At 44.4% G+C, this 18,085-nt stretch overlaps 1 protein-coding gene across 5 annotated transcripts in view; it reads left to right on the top strand.

Moving 5' to 3' along the window:
• Arid1b (AT-rich interaction domain 1B) overlaps positions 1–18,085 on the top strand; it is a 366,765-nt gene that overhangs the window by 212,864 nt on the left and 135,816 nt on the right. For 4 of the 5 annotated variants that reach the window (XM_085687826.2, XM_085687808.2, XM_085687811.2 and 1 more), the window contains exon 5: positions 9,209–9,250. The exons of the other annotated variant lie outside the window; for it this stretch is intronic. In XM_085687826.2, the coding sequence (XP_085543952.2) occupies positions 9,209–9,250 (42 nt within the window). The remainder of the gene's footprint in view (positions 1–9,208; positions 9,251–18,085) is intronic. 5 annotated transcript variants of the gene reach the window in all.

Here is an 18,085-nt window from a genome sequence, read left to right on the forward strand (position 1 = left end):
TGTGAAAAGAAGCAGTTCTCTTCTTTAACTCCTGGCCATTCTGGTCATGGGTTTAGACAAACTGGTTTTCTTTGCTAAGTCCAGTCATCTTCACTGATTCCTAGCCCATTGGGTAACTTCCAGGATCCTCTGTGGATGCCCAAGGCCACAGGTTCTCCTCTGGTGACCTGCTATCAGAGACTTGACTAAGCAGTGTCAAATGGGTAGGGGCAGTATATAGCATGGGCCACCTGACCCTTACAGTCTTGCTTTAAGCTAAAGTGAGCTTCTCACACACTAAAAATGTCACAGACTTAACAGGGCCACGGTAAGCTTCACACTACTCAAAATGGTGTGTAGCTTCAAACTTAGGAATGGACTATTTCTGGAATGTCCCACTTTATGCATTTTGTTTGTATCACAGTTGAAACATGGATAATAAAGGGAGCTGTCTCAGGTGCTTAGTGTTTCAAGGGAACACTGTGATCACAGAACTATAGGAGTGACCTTGTTATTTAATGTCAGGATGTGTCCCCTTGATGTGAAGCAGTTCCTTAAGAGCCCATTTCAGATCAGGGCTTGTGCAGTTCCAGGGTCGGCTCTAGCAGGAACAGCTGCCGCCTTCTTCTCGGCGCTGGCCTTGCTCGACAGCTGCCCAACTGCTCATGGCCGCCACGGAGAACTGAGCCCCGGGAACCCCCAGACCCTCACTTCTTCAGAGAGCAAATGTATGTTAAGTCTCTTTATTATAGAATATTGATATTGAACAGTTTGTGAAGTCTGAAGAGTGTGAAAATAAATCACAAAGCATGTTCATGACGTTACTACTTAGTTTTGAAGGTTTCCTCTTCTTCCTGTGTTACCGGTTTTATAGATGATGTACTTGTTACCTGATAGGGAGCCCAGTGGAATGGTGTGGCCCACTCCTGAGCAGTTGCCTTGAAAATTTCCTTCTCTGTCTTGACCTCCTCTGATGCCCTGCAGTAGGCTGCGCCTCCTTCACACATACTGTGTTTTGCATTTTTTTTGGTGTGGAGGGGTGCCCTTCACAAATAAGACTATATTAAACAATATAAAATGTAAAAGAAGGAAGTGGGTGACAGGATTAGTATGGAACCTGGGGGTGGGGCACGGACCTGAAGAAAGGCAAACAAGCTTTGTATGTATATCTTCATCCATCCTTCTCCAGAAAACTCCTTCTAAGCTTTGTAGCAGTTGGTTTGCCTAATCAGACAGGTCCTTCAGAGAAACGTCACTAAAAGAAGAATCCTCTGCAGCACAAAGGGTGACGCCCACAGAGTTGCGTGCAGACACACCTCATCTTCCTTTTCTCCTGACTGTCTTCGTTCCAGACCTATAACCAAGACTGTGCCACGCAGTTTAAGCTTCAGAGGGCCTAGGTGTTTGTGATCCGTGATGGTGAGACTCCGCCAGCGTGCGCAAGTCTCACCCATTTCCGTAGAACTATTTTAAGGTTCTTCTCCTTTGTTCTTCCTCTTCCTTCCATCCCGGTGGCAGGACCTGGGAGAGGGCAGCAGCAGAGAAACACCACTGGGTCCCAGCACTAGGGGCGTGGCTGAGCAGTAATCCGGACGCATTTGTTCATAGAAAGATGACTGTGCTTTGAAAACACCTCCTGGTCTCCTTGGGATCAGGTCGTTTGTCCTGCCTTTTTGTGGCAGTTTGAGGTCACTGTGGCTTGTCCGTGTACAGTGTCATCTCTTCCTCTATGACTTTATATCAGTTTCAGTCTCTATGCTAGGCAGGCAGAGCCGGGGGATAATTAGATATATCCACATTTTCATCTTTTAGTACTTTAGTTCATTCATATATATATATACATTATATTTTCATGTATAATATGAAATTCATACATATTTATATTTTTTCAAAATACAAAATTGTTTTTAAGAAATGTAATTGCAGTTTACTTGCTGCCTTCTGTTTTAAGATCCTAATCCTAACCCATAACTCCAGCCCTCCATATAAAAGGTTGAATGGACAGAATCTCTGCCTAAAAGACAGCATTGCAGTTGAAGCAAAGTAGGGTCTACACAAGACGAGCATTTAGGAAAGATCAAACCCATTTCAGCCTTGGTAGAACTTACCCTTGCCGGTCAGCGCGCTGCATGGTCCAGTCCTGCTCGTTGTCTGTGGCTTGTTTGGCTTCTCAGAGCAGGACTTGTAAATAAGTATGAAAAGTTTCAGTATGCAGTGGACGTAACGTGAGGGACTCAGGATGGCAGCCAAGCAGATGTGACATAGTGCATAAACACTGGTGTCTTCTGTGCATGGCGTCACCCGCTGTAGTGCATCTTAGAACCATCTGCATGGAAAGCACTTCTTTAAAAGTGTTTCTAAAATTTTATTTGAAAATCTAGATGATTTATAAACACAAGTGAAGTTATGAGCACACGTGTCTGTTTTGGCCTGTGTTTTCCTGATGCTACCGCTGTACTTGATAAGCACCAGCCGTGTGGAGATGACTTGTAAACGTGTGGTTTTCTTAAGGTGTGGAGTTATGCATGTGTCTGGGCTCACACACTTACAGATCACATAGCTAGGAAGGTTTCTCTGGGTCAGAGAGAACATTTATGGAGGAGGTATGTTACACCACTGGCCAACTATGGCCTGCGGTATGAGCGGAATTGCCTCCCAGTCCCCATGGAGGCAACCAGCTAAACTGCAAAGCCCAGGTTCCCTTTGTCTGTGTATGAGAAGGATGGGGTCTCTATGCAGCTTCAGTAAAATCTCAGTTCTAACCTGACTTTGCTCACTGCACGTCTAGAAGAACTTCTACAACCGAAGAACAGAAAGTGCCTGTCTTTGAGTAGAATGCTTTCTTCATTGCTACCAGTTTTCAAGACTTAGCTCTCTTAAAAGAATTGAGAACCTACTCTTGGCTAGACAGACAAGTGCATTAGATGTGTCCATGCCATCAGTAAATGCAGCCAGACTGGGGTTTGCTTTAGTTTACACTAGTATGTAACTCGAGAGTGTATCACCAGCCAAATGCTGCCTGTGACTTTAACCTATGTTATACGTGTACCTGCATCGTAAGGAGCCATGACAAACTAGGCTCACACATGTGTCTGTATCCCATTCTCTGTACTATAGTCACCGCATTCATTCACCTGCACGCACCTGCTCAGTAGGTAATTACTGACTTCTCGCTGTCCTTGACACTCCTTCCAGGTGATGGTGAGAAGATAGGCCAGGCCGTGGTTCTTGTGGGAAGAGACCATACATGAATAAACAGAAATTTTTGAGTAGTAAAACAAGGAGAGCTTGGTGACACGTGGACAGGCATTTAGGTGTTCTGTCAGCAGTGTTTGAGGAAGAGGCCCCGGGTGAGGAGCACAGTCTGGGGCAGCTGGAAGAAGGCCACGGTGACTAAGTACCACAGTAAAGTTTTGCACTCTGACCATTTACTGAGGCTCAGCTAGGCAGTTCCAGGTTCTGCTAGGTTTTGTCTCCCTTCTTCCAGTAGCCACTGATGAGCAAGACAGTGGCCTTGCTTCTCAGGGTTGACCAACCCTTAGCTAAGGAAGTGTGGCGTTAGTCTCTCCCTCTCCCATAAGCCCATCTAGACTCACCCCAGAAAATGATCTAGGTGTGTGTTGCCTCTTGGTCCCTAGACTGAAGCACAGCACGGCGTTACTGCCGCTGCTCTGCCTTGTTGATTCAGGTACATCATATGCCTGGGTCAGATTGAGCAGTCACCTTGCTCACTGCTGACATTTTCTGCACACTCAGCATACCGAGTGGGTTCTGGTCTGGGACCCATTTCCTTTTCCTGCTTCAGGAACCAAGACCGAAGTTTCCTTAAGCATTTAGAGAAGTCATTACATAGGCACATGGCTGCAGTGCTGGCAGCCTCTGTAAGCTCGACAGCCAGGTACGTGGGAGACAGTTAGCATCCTGGGGCTCACAGGCACAAGTATGCTACTTGTAAATAAGGAAATTCTCATATTGCCTATTTGTGAAAGATGTTACTCGGTGTCACGTATAGCCAATGATTTTTGGCAGCATACATGTATTATTTGTTACCATTATTTGTTTTTTTTTTTTTGCTGATTTAGAATGTATTCAGGGAGTAGACATTGTAATGACACACACTGTGTGGGCAATTGTGTTTTTCTGTTGCCAGCTAACCAAGCACCTGAGCAGTTGTGACAGGCACATCCTTGAATTGCATTCGGGCTCTGTATGCTACGAGGAGAAAGGAGAACAGTAGATGAAAGAGGAACACCAGCAAAGGTTTCTGGTTTTGTGTGCTCACTTTTTTATGGTTTATAAAATCCCAAGGCTCGTTAGTAAGATCTAATAGTCAGCTGATGTGGTAAACACAACTAAAAGTAAACCACTGAGCCCAGTGCGAGCTGCTGGTATTTGTGTGGTTGGGGTGGCGTGGGGGGGGGGGTAGAGAATACATTAACTTGCACTTTGAATTATCTAAAATCCTGAGACATGTTTGAGAGAGCAGTTTACGTACTTGCTTGTCTTTTCCTTAATGTAGACAAAAGTACAATCAGTGATTTCACTTGGTGTATTGGCCTTTTGGGTCCAGCCAACTAAAACATAGAAAATACTATAAATAGAAGTATATTTTGTTTCTTTGGACACAAGTATAGGTCAAACTTGTCTTTTGTTAGACCGTGCTGTTTTTTGTGAGAAGCGCTGTTGTGTCTGAGAACCCTGGACCCATTTTCCCTTGGGTTGAATAGCAGGTCACTTGGGTAATTTTGCCTTTCCCATCTCAGCCTAGAATTGGAGACAAAAATTACATCATTTTAATATTTAATTATGCTAAAGATACAGTATCTCTAATCCTTGGAGAAAATAATAGATTATTCTTCTTCATGGTTATTCAGATGGAAAATTAGGCCTGCTCATTCCTTCCCCTTGTTATTTTGAAATAAATGCAGATGGATCAAACATTTAGATGTAAAAAAGTAAAGTCAAACATTAAGAGAAAACATGTGTTAAACAGTTTGAAACTCGAAGGAGAGACTTTCTGGTGTGACACAAGTCCCACAGGGTGTGGAGGAAATCTGAAGTGTCTGGGTTCTCATTCAACCCTGTTTTGAAGTTCACTGCAGTGAATGCATTTCTCCATGTTAGAGTTCTTGAAAATGGAGATTCTCAGTTTTGTAGTACTGTCTAGTGTAAATGTGCCGTACTCTATATAACTACATCCTAATTTTGTATGCGTTTTCTAATTTGATATTACATTAACTAATGATGCAGTTTCCATACTCAATAGGTAAGCAGTGTGTCACAAATTTTTTCCGTAAATGGATATCTCTGACAGACAGATTTCCAGGTGGGCGTGGCTATGCTTGAAGATACTACACTGTAGAGTTGTAGGTTCTTGAGTTTTGTCTTTGTTGCTGATGTAGGGACTGTTTGTTTTTTACCTACCTCCAAGTGTTCAGGAATCTACTCCACACATACAAGTGCTGGCTGCTGCAACGTCATTCATTGGATTATTAATGATATCCAATGACTGTTAATGTCATTGTCTTATTTTATCCAATTACTTTTAATTAAACAAGATCTCCTGCAGTAAATAACTCTTCATTGTAATACAATATACAATGAAGAATAAGGTGCTGTGCCTGAAGGCAGTTACCAATGCCACCCCCAGTTCTCGGGGGTGCTGTGCACAGTACACAGGTGATCCAGCCATTGTTCACATACATATGCTACCTCTGTTCTTGTTTCTTCTGGGGGCGTGGTAGAACATTACAGAAAACTTATGTTATTTGCACAACTAGGTTTTCTTTATCTGTTTTTATTATTGGTATTCTTTTTTATTTTTTTAAATTGATTTATTTATTAGTCTGTGAGTGGGGAGGACTTATGTTTGGGAATCAGGACAACCCACATGAATTAGTTTTCTCCTTCCTCTACGTGGGTTCTGGGGATCAAACTTGGGTCTTAAGCTTGGCAGCAAGTGCTTACCTTGCTGAGCCATCTCTGGCTCTGAATTATTTTTATTCTTTCTCTGGGTGCCTTTCATGGGAACATGGAAAGGACTTTGAAAGTGAGAAAAAAAAAACATCTGATCAATTCTGCTTCTTAATTCGTGTGTTAGCATCCTCAGTCCTGGGCAGATAGTCACGTGCAGTTGCGTGGCTTTGGTCGGGGTGACTAGGAGAGCAACGGAGAGGGTCACGGTCAAGGGCTTGGCTACTAAATGCTGACTTGGCTGTGCTTTGAAGTTCTCTAGATGGAATCTCTGTAGGCACTTGTGTCAGCCAGTGTTGACTGTGCTCATTTGAAACCGGTGTGACAGGGCCTCAACTTTGCAGCCTGGGAGCTTAGGTTTTGTTATCATCCCCCCTTCTCTCCTTCTTTCCCTTCCTCCCTTCTTCCCTCCCTCCCTCCCTCCCTCGCTAGTAATGTGCATGGATCTTCTGCCTGCATTTTCACTGTGTATCATGTACATGCCGGTGCCTTCAGAGGGGGTCAGATTTCCTTGAAAACTGGAATTGCAGACAGTTGTGGGCCTCCATGTGGGTGCTGAGGATTGAACCCAGCTTGTGTTAACCCTTGAGCTGTGTCTCCAGCCATTTTGTTGTCTGAAGCCTCTCTCTGCCTCACTGAAGGTCGACTTCATTCCTCTGTGGAAAAGGACATTGGCCACTGAACCCTAATCTCCCTTAGTAAAGCCTGTGTGGCATTCTTATTGGTGACTTAAATGCCACTAATTTAACTCTCTGCAAACTGAACTCAGAAAAAGAATGGTAGCAAAGGTAATCTCAGTTTGTCCTCTTTGATTCTGAAGTTTTAAAACAAATGTATAAGGATGCTCAAATACATTTCGCTTGGTCGTTTGCATGAAGCTCTCCACTTTGTCTTGAGATACTAAGCGCAAGTTTTGCATGGATTAAATGCCCGGAAGGCTTTTCTGATGACTGTGGGAGTGTGTGTCTTTTGAGGGTTTTAGTGCAGAGTAGAGCCGGTAGGAAGAATCAATATTTAGATATCAATGCACACCTTTCCAGTTTGGTCAGGTCTTTCTACTGAAAGCATACTTTATTTTTCAAGTTACACATTTTTGCTTTAATTTAAGAGTTGGGGATTGCTTCATAGCCCAGTTAAATAGGATACCAGAGGACTATAGATCAATACAAAGGTACTTCGGCTTGTATGTAGATAATTTCTAATTTCTGGATAATGAGAGACAAAATGGTTATCAGCTTTTCTCTATTATTTTCGAATTCACGGCAGAAGTAGCACAGAGCTTGGCTGGTTCCCGGACTTTGCTGACCTGAAATGGTGTGAGCTTGAAATACTCCGCTGCTCCCACTAGAGGGGCTTCTTCCAGCAGACAGGCGCTCTGTGACCAGCGTGAGAGCCTACACACTGCTGTTTCCTCCTTAGTAAACTTAGCAATCTCGTGGTTTTCCAGTCGGCCGTTCTGTTTGTTACCCCTAGCACCTTACAGAACAGGGAGTTTTAGGACAGTAAGCCAGGATACATATTTTAAAATCATGGTATGGGAAGAAAGCAGTTTGTGGAGTTCCCTAAGTGAAAGGCGTTTAAAAGTCTAATAAGAGGTTTGAAACGCCCTTCAGCATGCTGGAGAGAGAAGCGGGGCGGCGGCTGGAGCCAGCCTGTGCTCAGTCACATGCCGAGCTCTGGGCCCCACAGAAAGCTCTGCTCTCACCTCCCGTTGTCAAATATAGTAAAGCCTTAGCTTTAAATAGATTTCTATTTGCTACTGATTTTTTTTTTTGCTACTTGACTTTTAAAATCTGTTAAAATATGCAGAGCTCATGCTGTAGATACCAATCCCAACCTTAATATGCTCAGCAGTAATTGTGTGTGTGTGAAGATAACCCACATCAGGCTGCATGTCCTCACTGAGTGATGAGGACAGCAGATAGGCCCTCTAGGTACACCTCACAAGCGCTTGTCACAGAAGGCCGTGGTAGTTGGGTTTGGCTGTGTTTTCTCGCTAAGGTTTATAGCTGAAGTCTGCAGTGTTAAGTAGGAGTTGTAATTTTAAAAATATTTGAGGTCAGTAGCCTGTTGTTGTAGAAGGCAGGACTCAGGAAATTCAAAGATACAAACTTCTTTTTTGTGGGTGGGTGGGGAGATCCTAAGCTAAAGTCTACACTAAGGCTTCTTTCTAAATCTACAGTTAGCTTTGGAAACGAGTGTAAACAGAAATGGTGTAAGTAGACCTTACCATGATTTTCTACTCTAGTTGATCCAACACCTCAGTCTTTAGCCTAAAATCATATTTGATATCAGCAACATATGTTTTTCATCACAGTGTAGCTGCTCATCCCAGCTCTGCATCCAGTCTGCTGAGGGAGGGAGGTTCTCATCCCAGCCCTGCATCCAGTCTGCTGGGGGAGGGAGGTTCTCATCCCAGCCCTGCATCCAGTCTGCTGGGGGAGGGAGGTTCTCATCCCAGCCCTGCATCGAGCCTTCCATCTCTGCTGGAGGCAGGGCCCTGATCTTCATCAGTGCTTTCTCTTTAACCCTTTCGGTTTCATGCTGGATGCTGGATGTCAGTCTGCAGGGTAGTCTTCCTTGGTGTCCCTGTCCTTACCAGCCCCTCCCCCGGAGCCTCAGTAGGTGCCCAACACTCAGACTATCTGTCAACTTCTTTCCTTGTTCCTTCCTCCACATTGGTTCTTTGTAGTAGCCAAACTTAATACACCAGACTGAATAATAATGTTTAAAAAACAGTAATTATCAATACATGTCTCGTTCCATGCAGCTTTTAAATTCATGTTAATGAGCTCCGTCGTCTGCTGCAGAAGACTGACAGCCAGTTTTGAAGTTTTGCCATCATTTTATAAGTTGCTGCCTAGACTCTACCTGCCTTTCCCAGAGCACACTGCTTTTAGGAACTCTTGCTCTGCAGCATTCCAGAGATTTGCTCTGCCCATTCCTGTGTGAGCAGGACAAGAAGCTACTCGCAGCCGGGGCAAGGAGGCAACCAGCATAGTGACTGCTTATCTGAGCATGACTTCCCTCATCTCCTGTCCATCAGTGACAAGCCAAAACAAAGCCCAAAGCGCAGCAGCGGCTGTGGTGTGAGCGCTGCTGCAGGCATGGGGCAGGTGGGCCCTCCCTCTCAGTGAAGCCCCCTGGCCCTGTGAACAGGATCCCTTCTGAGCTTCTTCCCAGAGCCGGCTTCTAGGGCTGCACCCAAGAGGGGTTCTTGATAGTGCCTAAATTATGTCTCTCCTTATGATTGCAGGTTGAAGTATTGGCCTCGGAGGATGCAGCCTTTGGACTCAAGGTGTGTGGCCTGGTGTGGTTTATCATGGTTTCCCCACCCCCACCCCCATTCCCTAGGCTTCACAGTAAGGCTTTGCTGTTCCAATCAAACACCAGTGGACTAACCTGAGCACATGTGGGCATCACGTAGGCTGTGGTTAAGATTAGACTTCTACTGTAAGGAACTACAGAGAATCCAGAGTTTGGGGTAAAGTGATTGGCTCCTAAATTTGCTTTAGTCCTGGAGCAAGGTTTTCTGACATGCTATGTCATTGTTGACCCCCATTTGGGAACTAAATGAATGTGACCACTGTTAAACAATGCTGCCTTGGACTGATAGTCCCTGCTTGATACCCATCCCCACTGGTCTCATCATTGCCTCTTCAAGAAGGAGCCCACTGTTCGCAAAGGCCTGTAAACAGTCATGGCAGAGTGGGTTTCAGTCCGTGCAGGATACCCGCTGCACCCATGTTTGGGGAGGAGAGAGTGTGCAGGAGCGAAGGGGGTCTCTGTAGGAGGTAGGGCCTGAGCTGAGTTCTGAAGCCTGGGTTGTGTGCAGACCAGTAGGAGCAGCAAGGAGAAGCGAGGCTTAGGACAACCTGGAAAGTTGTCTTTACCTCATGGAAGTAAATAGGAGCCACACACAAGCGTGGCCCAGCTCCTTCTGCAGCAGGAGTCTGCGGTAGAGTAGAGTAGGTGCCATTGCAAAGTGAGGTCGGCGGGAGCCCGAGAGCAGTGTGGCTCCTCTCATCGGACTCCACCCTGTTCTGTGTCCTCACTATCAAATCACAAGTTGCTCCCATTTGTTTTTCCAGTTTTCTCTGTCTCCATTCAGTGTACGCCCAGGCTTTAATTATGCTAATGAGGTGAGATGACCACCCCATCAGAACTGTTCTGAGCCTATAAACTCACCAAGATTATACATCACAATTAAAAAGAAATTATAAATTGATACATAAATGCTCTAAATTTATCTGTTAAAAGCTTAATGTGTTTTGATGTTTCATGTCAGAAGTTATTAAATATCATAATTCTGAATAGAGCCAACTCAGTATTTACAGGATTAAACGCATGTTCATCATCTTCTAAATCTTTGGTTTTGTCTTTAATTCCCAGCATGCATTCAGAATATTCACTGCAGACTTAATAAACCTGTGAACTTATCTCCTGAATCCACTGTATTTATTTACTCAGTAGAAAGATGAGAGCTGAGGGAAGTCCACATCTCTGATACCCTGCTGGCTAGGTGTGGCTTGTGTGCAGAGAGAGTGCTCACATTGCTTTTGCAGCCCTAATCCACTTACAGAGCCTTTTCCCAGTGAGCTGGACCAGGTCTTCAGAGTCTTTTAGAGTCCTTTTTTTACTTTTGCAGATCTATAGAAATTTTAAAAATGAGATTTTTGAAGAATTTTGTTTTACAGGTTTATTTTCTGGAGCTCAGCAAAGGTGCTTCAGCTTGAAAATTTATCTTATTTCTTAGAAAATTTGGGTATTTGGCATTGGTCACAACAGGCATGCCTTCCTATAAAAATTGCTGAGGAAAATAATTAAAACGCTCTTCTCGTGTAGGTGCTACACTAGGACTGTGTCGGCACACACAGCCTCCTCCTGGTCCGCAGCAGTGTGTCATATCTGGTCTTTCTTTTTTTCTTTTATTTCATTTTATTGTTTCTAATTGTCCACCAGTATTTTTCCTTATTTTAGGCCAGAATAAAATCTGTAAGCTTCTTACTTGTTCAGATGACTTGTCTCAGTGTCCCTGGACAGGGACTCAACTGTGTTGGGACCCAGAGATGCAAAGAACTTCCTGTGTCAGAATGTGGTGGCCAATACTCAGGAAATCCATTTCAGCCATAGAGAGCTAACCTGATGGTAGGGCTGACGGAAATTACTGTTCCCAGCTAGTCAGTGGAGCATAGCTAGGCTTGTGCTTATTAAGTGTTGTGTTATTTCCCACACGTTCAGGCCTATTGTTTAACAAGGCTTATCTCCAAGAGAACTCAAAGACTTGTAACTACGTCACAGTGTTGTTCACGTGGAGATCTAAACTTTTAAGTAATTTCAGATTTCTTGAGGTTATTTTACTTGTACAATCAAAATGCATAGTTAATTTTTAAGTTCTGGGTAGTTGTTCAAACAAGAGTCACAGTGACTAAGAGTGCCTGGTAATGACATGAGCGCCAACATCCGTCTCCATCAGGAGAGGGAGACTCTAACCTAGAGATCTTTGTTCACAGAGGTTTCTGTCCCACCTGGTTCCACAGCCATTCAGTCCCAAGGAAATACACAGAGGCTTACATTAATTATAAACTGGTTGTTCTACTAGTCCAGCTTCTTATTAACTAACCCTTACATCTTAACCCATAATTCTTGTCTGTGTTACCCACGGACAAGTGGCTAGGTACATTTATCAGTGAGACATTCTCACCTTGCTTCTTCTGCATCTGCATGATGACTGCAGACTGGACCATTCCTCTTCCCAGAATTTTCCTATTGTGGTCATCCCACCTATACTTCCTGCCTGGCTACTGGCCAATCAGCATTTTATTAAACCAGTACAACTGACAAATCTTTACAGGGTGCAAGACCATTGTCCCACAGTAGATCATTGTTTTTAACTTTGGCCATTGTAATAACCATTGGATAATTCTACAGAATGTCAGTCCAGGGACGGTCAACATGGTTGCTTACTGTTTGATATGATTATCATGTCTTCTGTGTCATACATGAGCAAAGGAAAGTTACCAGCAATACTGAATTGATGAATCAGCTAAACACACACATACATACACACACACACACACACACATACGCACGCACTCACGCACGCACGCACAGTAGGGGGTTTGATTATGTTGTTAGACGTAGAGAAAAAGCTTTAAAATTGGCCTGTTGCTTCTGAGGAGAAATTAATAGTAAGCACATATCAGAGTGGAGCAGCTAAGAAATCCCCGAGGCCATTATTCCAGTGTTGCTCTGGCCTCAAGTTCCAGGGCTCATTGATCCTCCTGCCTCAGCCTGCCTCGTAGTGGGAACAGCACTGCTTTATAAAGGGTTAAACTCTATCACTCTGCATCAGGCTCTTTCAAGTCCTGAGGCTCTGGGTGTCCTCTGCCTTCTAATATTTTGTAGGTGGCTAAGTTAAGGATTAAAAAACATCAGTTTTTTATTCCATTCTTTCAGTACAGATACCTGTTACACACACACACACACACACACACACACATACACACACACACACACACACACACACACACACACACACACACACACAGTTAGGTGAATGACTAGGAACTTGAAGAATTTGAAAGCTTGCTCAAGTTCACACTGCTCATCAGTAACAGAGCTGGGATTTGAACCAACAAGGTCAAATCCAGAGCCTTTTGACTTCTTTTTTTTCTGGATGGCGTGAGAATCACTGTGGTGTGCACCACTACCCGCCCCACTCTTCACTTCCCATCTCCTTTCCATCACGTCTGCTCCACCCCTCCCCTCTTGCTAAGCTTCCTAATGACACCTTTAACTCTAAACCCATGGGAATGATTCAGTCCTGTGCGAGGCATGGCGTCCTTGTCTGCTTCCCCGCTTCCTCTGGCTCCAGCTTAGCTGATTGTCTTCTAGTCCACCTGGCTTGGCTTTGCCCAGGTCTTTCTTCCTCTGTACTTGTCAGGGCTCCAGCCTAGATTCTGCTGCCTTTGCTCTGCCAGTAATATGCCTCCTTCCCGCTCCAGACATTCTCATGTGAGGCAGGGATCTCTTTGAGGCCCATTCAGGCTGGCCTTGAACTTATGATTCCCCTACCCTAGGCTCGCAAGTGTTGGCACTACAGGCTTGAGTCGCTGGTCTTGCTCCCTTAAATGTCTCTCTAAAATAACGGGTATGCATGATGGTCAGAGAGGATGTGAACATCTCTCTCTTGTTCCACACAAGGCAGCTCCTAGAGCACACTCCTGGTGCTTGCTTGACAGTAATATCATTTCACTGCAGAACAGTTTTAGGAACTCTGTTTTGTTGTATGGCTGATATGTTCTTTCGAGAAACCCTTGTTTTTTATAGTCCTCTTCCATAATTTTTGATACGAACAATTGTAAAATTTATAGTTGATGAGAAGAGTTTATAATATACCATAGGGTCAGCAAGATGGCTCAGTGGGTAAAGACTCTTGCCACCAAGGCTGAGGACCTCCCTGACAATCACATGGTGGAGAGAGAGAACCAATTCTGTGGATGGAAGACTTTTCTCTGTCCTGCCTGGTGGCACTGGACCAGTTTCTCTCCCGCCACCGGGTCCCACTTGCCAGTTCCCACACCCACTTACGAATACCACAGTGAGGCTTATTGTCAGTTACAGTTGTGCAGCCAGTGTCTTAGGTTTCTTACTGGCTAGCTCTAACGATTAAGTTAACCCATTTCTATTAGTCTGTGTATTGCCACAAGGCTGTGGCTCGTGGGTGCAGCATGTTACTCCTTCTGCGGCTACATGGCATCTACTCCACTCTGCCTATTCTCTCTCTGTATCTTTGAACTTTCTGCCTAGCTTTACTCTGCTAAGCCATTGGCCAAAACAAATTTATTCATCAACCAATAAAAGCAACACATATACAGAAGGGCCTCCCACATCACAACTCTTTCAAGTTGCCTACTGACCTCCAGCCTTCTGTGAAGCCCAGCGTGGGTTTTGGGATGCACTTCAGTCTGCATGATGTATCCCCAACCTCACTCTCTGCAGTTCCCGCACCCAGTCCTCCCTGAACCTCCTGTAGTCCTCCATGAACCTCCTGTAGTCCTCACTGTTAATCCTGCTGTTGAACCCAGGATCCCATCTTCTTGCCAGAGAAAGTGAGCACCGATACAGGACTTCGCTGGTGCCGTTTCTTTCCTCGTAGTTCTCTGGAATTCCCAGTACTTGACGTGTGACACACCACAAAGAGGCTTCCTTCTTACCACGTCACTTTGTATATTATTTTGGCAATAATTTTTTTACTTGTTTGGAACACCTAAAATTGATTACTATGAAATAAAAACGACTGCATAAGCTAAAGTTACCAAGAATAGGGCTTTCAAGTAAATCCTGAATGTGATTACCCCCATGTATCGTTTTTTTACGGACTTCGTGGTTGAGTAGGCATTGAGGGAAAGATAGCCTCTAAGTTTAGCAAGGCCGTGTTATTATCTCCATCAACAGACTCCAAGCATGCCATCCCGTCTCTCTCTGAGCCCATCCCTCTCTCTACCTTTCTCTAGAATGCTTTTCTTCCCCTCCCTGCATCTCAGTCAACTTCTCCTCCTGACTGAGGTCTGCCCTGCTCCTCCTCCAGCCTCTCTTCCCTAGACTTCTGAGTTGTGTGCAGCCTCTGGGCCTGCAGCCCTCACTGCCGTCACAACTCATTTGGAATTTCTCCTGGGCCACTTTCTTTTCTTCCTCTTTTGTATAGAAGAGATGACATGATGTGGCCTGGCCCAGTTCTATTATGTGGCCTTTTGTTCGCAGCAAGATTGTTCACTTAGAGACTTCATTTTGTTCCTTTCTGTCTATTCATATTGGCTCGCGTGGCTAACAGTAAATGCGTGTTAATGATTGCTCAGAGTTCTGATTGTGTAATGGTTGTGATGGCTGAGAGCGAATGCCTCCTTGGTGTTCGCACAGCTCTGCTACATTCCTGTCCCGTCTCCGCCCTTATCTGGGTCCATACAGAATGTGGCAGTCTTCACTTGTACCTCAGAGCCTGCCTGGCGGAAGACTACCCTCTGGGTGTTGAGTGTGGATAGTGTGGAGAGCCAGCAGGTTTTGCCTTGTCTTGCTGTATTACAATGCACTCATTGGGAAGCTCCGCAGGAGTGCTCACTGACCCTGTTCTTTTGTTCCTGTGACTGTCCCGCTGTGCATGTGTTCCCTGCACGCATGCAGAGACAGGAGTAACAAATTCACTGGCTCTGCTTCTAGTATTCTACAGGACAGAAGCATATTCAAGTTTTCCCTAGAACTTACAAATAATAAAGGCATTAGTCTGCAGAACTTCACACCAGTAGAAGTAAACTTTAGTTTGGTTTTCAGAATATGGTATTTTTAATTATGAAAAATGCGTAGACTAGAGATTGTGTTTGTCCACAATTAAGTTGTATTTGAGTTTATTTCACCCCAGATATTATAAACTATTCTGAAAATAATGTATATTTCACCTTCTTCATATAAAAAAATGTCAGAGCATGATCCATAACTGTCAGAGGTAAGGAGAAAACAGCAATGACAGCTTCCCTCTGCTGGGCCCCTGGTAAGAACAGGGTGAAGTTTATGTACTTCTGGCCCTTCTGACCAGTTCCCATAAAAGGAGCCCAGCTAGAACTTCAAGAAGTTCATCTTCTCTCAGTCCTTTTGGATTGTAAGCATCTTGAAACAACCTCTCTACACTCAATGTTCAATTTGGACATTGATCTATGAATTATTTACTCATGTAGCCGGGAAAACTCAAATTAGTACAAGATAACTAAAATTAAAGTTAAGAGTTTGGCCAGCAGCATTTCAGTAGCGAGCCGGCTAGTGGTGGCCACACTGGCCCAGGGCACAGAGAGCGTGTCCATGACCAGTGAACTCATCAGCCAACTCAGTCCCAAAGTAAAGGTCCCAGACCAGCTTTGTGACACTCACACACTGTATGTCACAGAGTAGCCAATGACTGACTACTGGGCATGAGAAAGGATGGAGCACTAAAGGACTCCACAATCTCAGCAACTTGCTGGGAAGCCTAGCGGATGCTGGTTGAGCAGACACAAGGCATGGTGAGGATGGCAGCTCCATTAGATGGTCACTGCGCAAACAGTGAGTTGTGTCTTGGGCCACCGGTGCAGTACTTGCTGATTTAGAGTGTTTGGTTGAGCACAGTAAGATTCTGGGTATTGTTGCATCCAACTGCAAAGCACACTAAGTTTGTTAGAAACAGATGCCCAAGCCCAGCAGTGGAGGGTACACACCTTTAATCCCAGCACTTGGAAAGCAGAGGAAGGTGGATCTCTGTGAGTCCAAGGCCAGTCTGGTCTACAGAATGAGTTCCAGGATAGCCAGAACTGTTTCACAGAGAAACCTTGTCTCAAAAATAAAAAGAAAGGGATGTCCATTTCCTTTTCTTTGAAGTTACATTAGTATCGATTCTTGTGCACTCTTGCTGTCTCCCCGAGATGTCTTTTCTCAAGATTTTCCTGGACAGCTCTGTGGATGTGACCATGACGCAGACAGAGGAGTGTTCAGGTAATGATGCTGTTAAAATCGAGCTGCAGGCATTTTCTTTTGAAGTTCTTACAAGTTCATGGGACTCGATATGAAGGGTTTGCTTTGGTGTTTTTAATTTACCTAAAATGCTGACATCTGTTAGAAATAGTAGTGAGACAGAGAACCATGTTTATCCCTCGTTGTTTTGGTCACCGAACCTAATTTAAAATGATAAAATGTATGAGCAAAGCCAGCAGCCTCGGCAGGTCTAGGAATCCCTGTCCTGGCTTCTGCTTTTGCTTCTGCCATCTGCTGGTAGCTCAGACACATTGCAGCTTGATCTTAAGTCCAGTTTGCCTTACTGTTACTGTTATATAGGGAAGGTTTGGGATGTGTTTGTATGCCTGAAGTGGTGATGCAGTGTTGCTTATGTTTAATCTCTTATTAGGAGCTATTATAACCTAGTTTTCAACTCTGGCTTTATAGGAAGACATGAATATAAAACTTATGAAAAATATAGAATTCTGATGATCAGATTATTTGAAATCCAAAGAATAAAAGATACACTTGTTAGAAGTTGTTTTTTGTTTTGGTTTGCTTTTTATCTTTGAGAAAAGGTCTCATAATGTAGCTTGCTGTGTAGACCAGGCTGATCCTGACCTTACAGGCCTCTTTCTGCCACTGCCTCCCAAGTGCTGGACTGACACCTGGCTGTGAGGTCTTAGGAACATGATGAGGAGGTGCTGAGAGCTGTTAGGGTCTCACCTAATTTTGAGCATTGTATTAAATATGAAATGGAGATCTTTGTCTGTTAACTCACAATAAAGAGTCCTTGTCTAGGAGTTGAGCTCAGTCTGTCTCTCTGTCTCTGTCTTTCTCTGTGTATGTCTCTCTCTTTCCCTCCCTCTCCCTCACCAGTATAAGGTAGTCAAATGGATTTCTAGTTGTCACTAATATTATTATCAGTTCTAGGATGCTGTGAGCCTTTAATTCTTCATTTACGGAAACACGCTGGCCAGAGGTCAACATGAGGTATCTTCTGGAGTCAGACTCCAGCTCCCTGGTGAGGTGGCATCTCTCACTGACGCTCTAGGCCAGCTGACTAGGGAGCCTGGGACTCTCCCTGTCTCTGCCTTGCCAGAGCTAGGATTGTAGCCCTCCCCTGCACCTGGCCTTTCTATGGGCTAGAGATCTGAGTCACATTCTCAGGTTTGCACGGCAGACACTGCTAACAACGTCTTCCCAGTGGTCTGTGTCACAGACTTGCTGTTTTCATTAAGCCAAACCTTCTCCTGTCCGCACTATTCTGTCTGCCAGTATTTGCCAGTCAGAGATAGTCTCCATGTCTTACGGGAAATAGAAATGTGCTTCATTCACAAACACATCTTCTTATTCAATAAAGTCAGGCAAAAGCTTTAAAAGAAAACATGGATAGGAATTTCATTTTCTGCCACCTTTGTCTCCTTTTCAGATTTCTTAAAAACTCATCTTGGTCAGTTATTTTTCATTTTCCCAAACAGGAAGAGTAGCTAAAAATACTACTCTCAATTTCTCCTCAGCGAGGAAGGTTGACAGGTAAAGCCACTTACTTTCGGCCCTCTCTAGTACCAAAATAGGACAAGAACCCAGATCCCTGCTCCCAGGCGAGTGCTCT

Source organism: Myodes glareolus, chromosome 1, assembly GCF_982192425.1.
Source record: "Myodes glareolus chromosome 1, mMyoGla1.1, whole genome shotgun sequence".
Classification (NCBI taxonomy): Eukaryota; Metazoa; Chordata; class Mammalia; order Rodentia; family Cricetidae; genus Myodes; species Myodes glareolus.